This window comes from Oncorhynchus gorbuscha, linkage group LG13, assembly GCF_021184085.1.
Source record: "Oncorhynchus gorbuscha isolate QuinsamMale2020 ecotype Even-year linkage group LG13, OgorEven_v1.0, whole genome shotgun sequence".
Lineage (NCBI taxonomy): Eukaryota > Metazoa > Chordata > Actinopteri > Salmoniformes > Salmonidae > Oncorhynchus > Oncorhynchus gorbuscha.
The window spans coordinates 93,668,262-93,676,486 of NC_060185.1; the positions used below are offsets into that span (position 1 = coordinate 93,668,262).

Below are 8,225 nucleotides of genomic sequence, written 5' to 3' on the forward strand. Positions count from 1 at the left end.
AGTTAAACAATTTCAAGTCAATACTACCAAATACTAATTGACTGTATGTATACTTCTGACCCACTGGGCATGTGATGAAAGAAATCATTTTCTCTACTATTATTTTGACATTTCACATTCTTAAAATAAAGTGGTGATCCTAACTGACCTAAGACAGTTTAAATCGATTTGGCTAAGGTTTATGTAAACTTCCGACTTCAACTGTAAATGTTGTTGTATTCCTTTATTCACAGACGGACTCAAGAATAGGAGTCAAAAATGGTAACCATTCTTGGATCTCTCACAGTCTCGTGTGGTGCATTCCACAAAACCAACTACTGTTGAACTGGTGTTAAATGTTGTTTTGATCTTTTGTTTCAGATGATCTCTTCCAGAAGGTCAGGAAAAGTCTCTCCAGCAGAACGATGACTCGCATCCAGTAAATGAAGAGAGAAACATCAACAGCAACACAAATCAGTGGATTGTTCCTGTTTGTTTATGGAATATATTCTTATCTGGGGAAAAAAAAGAAAGTGTAATGGATCACATTTTGTCAAAGATGGTCAAATATTAACCAATCTCTAGATGAAGACAGAGTTGGGGTATATTTTAGTGGAATATCTTCCATAATTGCTTTCATATACCAAAGACCAAAGAATTTAATTACTTGTGTATTTTATTTGATGTGAAAAAATGGACAACCAAAGCACAGCAACTAGCTATGACTACATATACTGTAGTTTCATGAAAAATGTTCACACGTGACTTCTGATTTTAAATGTAAACGCAGAGTGGATTTTCTTGAGAAATATATACTGTATTTTGTTTTGATATGACAGATGTAGTATGTTTTCATATTTAGGCTGGAACGGAAAAGCTATTCGGGCATATGCAAATAAGTTCTGCTTCTCTTTGATATTATTTTCTCTTCCATTAAACCTGTTAAAAACAATAATGCACCAATAGTTATGTCACATGCTTTCCATTTGTAACACACTGTAGCAATATATTTATGTGTGGAAACCAAAGAGCAATGTCTGCACATCCCAAAAAATTAAATGTTCATTTTGTAGTTTGTTGGGCTTTATTCAAGTTCTGTCCATGACGATACCTAAGTGTTTCAAGATATTGGCACAGCACTTGTCTATATTATCTGCATCAAAAATGGCATCCTATTCCCTGTTTTAAAGTCCTACTTTTGACCATGGTCCATAGGGGCTCTGGTCAAACGGTAGTGTACTGTATAGGACATAGGGTGCCTTTGGGACGTACCATACTCAATGTTTTATTTATTTATCAATTTCACCTTTATTTAACCAGGAAGGCTAGTTGAGAACAAGTTCTCATTTACATCTGCTACCTGGCCAAGATAAAGCACAGCAGTTCGACACATACAACAACAGAGTTACACATGGAATAAAACAAAACATACAGTCAATAATACAGTAGAACAAAAGAAAACAAAGTCTATATACAGTGAGTGAAAATGAGGTGAGATAAGGCAATAAATAGGCCATGGTGGAGAAGTAATTACAATATGGCAATTAAACACTGGAATGGTAGGATGTGCAAAAATGTCTAAGAACAATGTCTTTCTTTTGTTTGAATTAGACTGCTGAAAACCACTGACACAGGTCCATCTGTAGAACAACGTCAACACTTCACTGTACAGGAACTGAAAACTGAATTGAGACATTTTTTAAAGTTAATCTCATCCATGTGATATCAATACTAATTGAATCCAAGACCGATACCTTCAACTCACCACTCACTAACATTGACTTTAATGTTAAGTTTGAAAAACTCTTTGAAGTTTGTTTCTGTATTTTCTCTGGGGAGGGGGGGGGGGATTGTTCTTTGTAAAGAAATTTAGAACATAGGAACCCCTACTGTGAGTTCCAGTTTCTTGGTTGAGCGCCTGGGAAGGGCCGTGTATAGGAGTGTTGTAAGGGAGAGAGGGGGAGACAGATATATGCATGCAATAGCTAGCTCCCAGTTGGCAGGTCTCCCGGCAAATGATCCGTAACAATGAATGAAACATTCCAAAAGTGTTTTACACTCTGGAGCAGACACTACCAAGCTGTTGGAGCTACAGGGGGCAGAGAGACCACTGACTAGGAGCCCTGCTCAGGAACTGAAGGCCACTGACTGGTCTGGATGCCAAGAAACAATTTAACAAGTCTAAATATTATGAGACAGATTATGGAGAAGGCAAAAGGTCACGGCACTCTTTAGAGCTCTGGAATTCCCACCGGATTCTAGAACTCTCTCAAATGTCAGAGTTCGGATTCTATACGAGACTTAGAGCTCAAGGTAATAGATGGAGCAAAGACCGTCAGGGAGAATAATACTGCTGTTACATCTCTACTATTACATTCGTAACCAAACATGTAGAGACTTAATGTTGTTGCTGGATGTCATGTAGTTTATTACGTTATTTATTGCTACTAGTAGCCTATAGTATATTGTTTTAGCAAGACATGGTAGATTGGCACACCATTTTAAAAGCAAAAGTCATGCAAGTTCAGAGGGTTTCTATGTCAATGTGCCCATTGTTTAAGTTCAAACCGTTCTGTTCTGTTCCCTCCCGGACTATGATGAAGTCGGCCTAGCACCCGTTATTAGCCCTGTAACATGGAGCACGTGTGGTACTATTAAAAACACCATGGTGTTTCACCTCATGTATTCCTCTACTGGTCCTGTTCCCGTGGCTTTAACAATTCTACGAGACACCTAGCCATAACATTATCATCCCTGAAGACAGCTGTTACCCTTCCTAGGAAAGTCAGGGAGCTTAATAAAGCCTAAGATCTTTGTTCTTCCTATATTAAAAGTTGAAATTACAACCATTTTTTTATTTCATTTAACCAGGCAAGTCAGTTAAGAACAAATGACAGCCTTGGAACAGTGGGTTAACTGCCTGCTCAGGGGCAGAACAACAGATTTGTACCTTGTCAGCTCGGGGGGTTTGAACTCACAACCTTCCAGTTACTAGTCCAACGCTCTAACCACTAGGCTACCCTGCCGCCCTGTTCACTCATCTCTGACAGAGCAGGATGTTTCACGACATCAGTGAAGAGGGTGTCTTGACCGAACATTCACTGGTTATACCTAAAGTTTTTTTTTAATAGCCTGGTGCCAAATCAAATCAAATTTTATTGGTCACATGCACATGGTTAGCAGATGTTAATGTGGAGTGTAGCGAAATGCTTGTGCTTCTAGTTCCGACCGTGCAGTAATATCTAACAAGTAATATAACCATTTCACAACAACTATCTTATACACACACAAGTGTAAAGGAATGAATAAGAATATTACATATAAATATATGAATGAGTGATGCCCATAGGCAAGATGCATATAGATGGTAGATGGTATAGAGTACAGTATATACATATAGATGCAGTAGATGGTATAGAGTACAGTATATACATATAGATGCAGTAGATGGTATAGAGTACAGTATATACATATCGATGCAGTAGATGGTATAGAGTACAATATATACATATGAGATGTAGGTTATGTAAACATTTTAAAAAGTGGCATAGTTAACAGTGACTATTGATACATTGATTACATCTATTTTTTCATTATTAAAGTGGCTGGAAATTTGAGTCAGTATGTTGGCAGCAGTCACTCAATGTTAGTGATGGCTGTTTAACAGTCTCATGGCCTTGAGATAGAAGCTGTTTTTCAGTCTCTCGGTCCCCGCTTTGATGCACCTGTACTGACCTCGCCTTCTGGATGATAGCGGGATGAACAGGCTGTGGCTCGGGTGGTTGTTGTCCTTGATGATCTTTTTGGCCTTCCTGTGGCATCGGGTGGTGTAGGGCAGGTAGTTTGCCCCCGGTGATGTGTTGTGCAGACCTCACTACCCTCTGGAGAGCCTTACGGTTGTGGGTGGAGCAGTTGCCGTACCAGGCGGTGATACATCCCAACAGGATGCTCTCGATTGTGCATCAGTAAAAGTTTGTGAGTGTTTTTGGTGACAAGCCAAATTTCGTCAAGCCTCCTGAGGTTGTTGCGCCGTCGATGTGGATTGGGGGTGCTCCCTCTGCTGTTTCCTGAAGTCCATGATCATCTCCTTTGTTTTGTTGACGTTGAGTGCGAGGTTATTTTCCTGACACCACACTCTGAGGGCCCTCACCTCCTCCCTGTAGGCCGTCTCGTTGTTGTTGGTAATCAAGCCTACCACTGTAGTGTCGTCTGAAAACTTGATGATTGAGTTGGAGGCATGCATGGCCACACAGTCATGGGTGAACAGGGAGTACAGGAGGGGGCTGAGAACGCACCCTTGTGGGGCCCAGGTCAGTTTATACTGTATTTCCAACTCCTAAAGGTCATTGATCACCATATTGATGATCAAAAAGGTTGGCAAAACAGCACAAACAGATCTGGGACTAAGCTTTTGCTCCTCAGAGACTTGTTACATAGGATGATGTCCTTCTCTCTGTGTTGATAGAGGCAGATTTTTCTCCCCAGAACGGAAGGCCTCCAGCCTCCCTGTACCATGGTTGATCTGTGGTCCACCTATTGCCCCCTGATACACCCTATTAACTTGACCAGGCTTGGCCAGGCTTGGCCAGGCTTGACCTACAATGCTCCACTTATGTCAAGAGAACACCCAAGATGCGGACGGTAATTTAGGGAACAGATCAAATAGGTATTGTATCTCTTGCGTTATTGTGAAAGGGCATGATTCTCCCAAACTGCCCTACCAAGCAAAAAAGACTGTAACTGGTCGAAAATGGTCGAAAATTAGTTAATGTCATTTTTTGCTACATTAAATATATGCTTAATCATGTGGACAAGTATCCTGCCTCTATTGTATTGTGTTTTGGAGAAAATGGGGGTCATGTTTGCAGTAACTGCAAAGTTAGTGTAAAACTAAAGGTAATGAAAGCAATTTTTCTCAGATCCATGCTGTGAGTGGCAGGTAGCCTAGTGTAGTGGGCCAGTAACTGAAAGGTTGCTATATATTTAACTAGGAAAGTCAGTTAAGAACAAATTCTTATTTTCAGACAGATTTGTACATTGTCAGCTTGGGGGTTTGACCTTGCAACCATTCTGGTTACTAGTACAACACTCTAACTACTAGGCTACCCTGCTAGATCAAATCTCTGAGCTGATATGGTACAAATCTGCCCTTCTGAACAAGGCAGTTAACCCACTGTTCCCTGGTAGGCCGTCTTTGTAAATAATAATTTGTTATTAACTGACTTGCTTGTTTAAAAAAAAAAAAGTGCACTTCCTCCTTTTTGCTTGGTAGGGCAGCATAGGTTACAGCTGTATCATGTCCATTGTCTGATTAAGATATAATTTAATCTACATACTTCATTTTTTAAATAAATTATCTTCAATATTCCAATGTTTAATATATTGTTGGGAATTTGTCTGTCTGTCTCTGTCAGGCTGTCATCATAAGAAGAGAACTTGCTACGTGTGAAGGAAGACTGCCCACTAGTGGCCGATCCTTCCAGTTGTATCTATCGGAGCAGCTGTAGCTACTGTCTTATCAAACGCCGATTGGACGTGTCGAATGAGACAAAACAAAACGCCACACAGATGAGCGGCGCACATATCATCAACTCTGCTTTTTGTTCAACGGCGTTTGTTTCAGTTTGTTGTGGGGGTGTGCAAACGGCTTGACGTGATTCTCACTAGGATACAAATAACTTGATCATTTTTTTCTAAGGTGTAAAGATAAGTGCCATAGAAAAGATAGCAGCTGTAAAACGTGTGTCACGGGAACACAAGTAAGTCAATTCATTTGGTAGGGATTGCAACATAACTTGCGTACACACTTTCTATTAGTTGCCCCTCTCTCTCTCTCTCTCTCTCTCTCTCTCTCTCTCTCTCGTGAAGTGACCTCCAGACAACATGGAGCCAATTTGTGTGACGTACCAGAGCCGAAGCACAACCCAGGAATTCAAATCTCGAAACATTTTGAACACATATGTTCAAACTATGAATGAAATATGATTAGAATTTATTTCATCCATGAAAAAAATGATATATAATAGACAGTAACAGCAGTATACTGTAGGTAGGGGTAAAGGATAGATAATAGACAGTAACAGCAGTATACTGTAGGTAGGGGTAAAGGATAGATAATAGACAGTAACAGCAGTATACTGTAGGTAGGGGTAAAGGATAGATAATAGACAGTAACAGCAGTATACTGTAGGTAGGGGTAAAGGATAGATAATAGACAGTAACAGCAGTATACTGTAGGTAGGGGTAAAGGATAGATAATAGACAGTAACAGCAGTATACTGTAGGTAGGGTAAAGGATATATAATAGACAGTAACAGCAGTATACTGTAGGTATGGGTAAAGGATAGATAATAGACAGTAACAGCAGTATACTGTAGGTAGGGGTAAAGGATAGATAATAGACAGTAACAGCAGTATACTGTAGGTAGGGGTAAAGGATAAAGTGACTAACACAACAGGATAGATAATAGACAGTAACAGCAGTATACTGTAGGTAGGGGTAAAGGATAGATAATAGACAGTAACAGCAGTATACTGTAGGTAGGGGTAAAGGATAGATAATAGACAGTAACAGCAGTATACTGTAGGTAGGGGTAAAGGATATATAATAGACAGTAACAGCAGTATACTGTAGGTAGGGGTAAAGGATAGATAATAGACAGTAACAGCAGTATACTGTAGGTAGGGGTAAAAGATAGATAATAGACAGTAACAGCAGTATACTGTAGGTAGGGGTAAAGGAAATATAATAGACAGTAACATCAGTATACTGTAGGTAGGGGTAAAGGATAGATAATAGACAGTAACAGCAGTATACTGTAGGTAGAGGTAAAGGATAGACAATAGACAACCTACACTCAGATCCTGTAGTCACCTGGGTGGATAGTTGATTCACTGTTGTGGTAGGGGTAAAGGATATGTAATAGACAGTTTCCTCCCCCCTTGGGTTGTAAAGGATAGTAATAGACAGTAACAACAGATCTTTGTGGGCTATAATAGACTTGTCTCAGGATGGTAAGTTGGTGGTTGAAGATTTCCAGTCTAGTGGTGTGGGGGCTGTGCTTTGGCAAAGTGGGTGGGGTTATATCCTTCCTGTTTGGCCCTGTCCGGGGTGTCCTCGGATGGGGCCACAGTAACTCCTGACCCCTCCTGTCTCAGCCTCCAGTATTTATGCTGCAGTAGTTTATGTGTCGGGGGGCTAGGGTCAGTTTGTTTATCTGGAGTACTTCTCCTGTCCTATTCGGTGTCCTGACAGTAAATCTAAGTGTGCGTTCTCTAATTCTCTCCTTCTCTAGGTTCTTTCTCAGCTCTACTGGGTAGGACCTGAGCCCTAGGACCATGCCCCAGGACTACCTGACATGATGACTCCTTGCTGTCCCCAGTCCACCTGGCCATGCTGCTGCTCCAGTTTCAACTGGCCTGGGCCCTAAAGGACCATGTCCCAGGACTACCTGACATGAGGACTCCTTGCTGTCCCCAGTCCACCTGGCCATGCTCCTGCTCCAGTTTCAACTGTTCTGCCTTACTATTATTCAACCATGCTGGTCATTTATGAACATTTGAACATCAGGTATACTGTAGGTAAAAGGATAGATAATAGACAGCCACGTTCTGTTATAATCTCCACCCAGCACAGCCAGAAGAGGACTGGCCACCCCACTATGCAACAGGATAATTCTAGACAGTAACTTTCTCTACTCTAGGAGGACCTGAGCCCTAGGACCGTGCCCCAGGACTACCTGACATGATGGCTCCTTGCTGTCCCCAGTCCACCTGACTGTGCTAGGGCTCCAGTTTCAACTGTTCTGCCTTATTATTATTTGACCATGCTGGTCATTTATGAACATTTGAACATCTTGGTCATGTTCTGTTATAATATCTACCCGACAGCCAGAAGAGGACTGTAGGTACCCCACATGACTAGACAACAGGATTCCTCTCTAGGTTTCTTCCTAGGTTTTGGCCTTTAATAGGGAGTTTTTCCTAGCCACCGTGCTTTAATACACCTGCATTGTTTGCTGTTTGGGGTTTTAGGCTGGGTTTCTGTAACATCACTTTGAGATATCAGCTGATAATAGACAGTAAAAGCTATATAAATAAATTTGATTTGATTTGATTTGATCCCTCCGATGTCAACAATTACAGACCAGTATCCCTTCTTTCTTTTCTCTCCAAAACTCTTGAACGTGCCGTCCTTGGCCAGCTCTCCCGCTATCTCTCTCTGAATGACCTTCTTGATCCAAATC

The 8,225-nt window shown here is 41.0% G+C and overlaps 1 protein-coding gene across 2 annotated transcripts in view; it reads left to right on the forward strand.

Moving 5' to 3' along the window:
• Positions 1–1,051, forward strand: part of tgfbi (transforming growth factor, beta-induced) — a 33,378-nt gene extending 32,327 nt beyond the window's left edge. Inside the window, exons 16-17 of one of the 2 annotated variants that reach the window (XM_046296172.1) lie at positions 234–261; positions 361–1,051. In XM_046296172.1, coding sequence (XP_046152128.1) covers positions 234–261; positions 361–422 — 90 coding nt within the window. In that variant the 3' untranslated portion in view covers positions 423–1,051. The remainder of the gene's footprint in view (positions 1–233; positions 262–360) is intronic. The other variant, XM_046296173.1, reaches the window with a different exon arrangement.
• Positions 1,052–8,225: the final 7,174 nt, after the last annotated feature.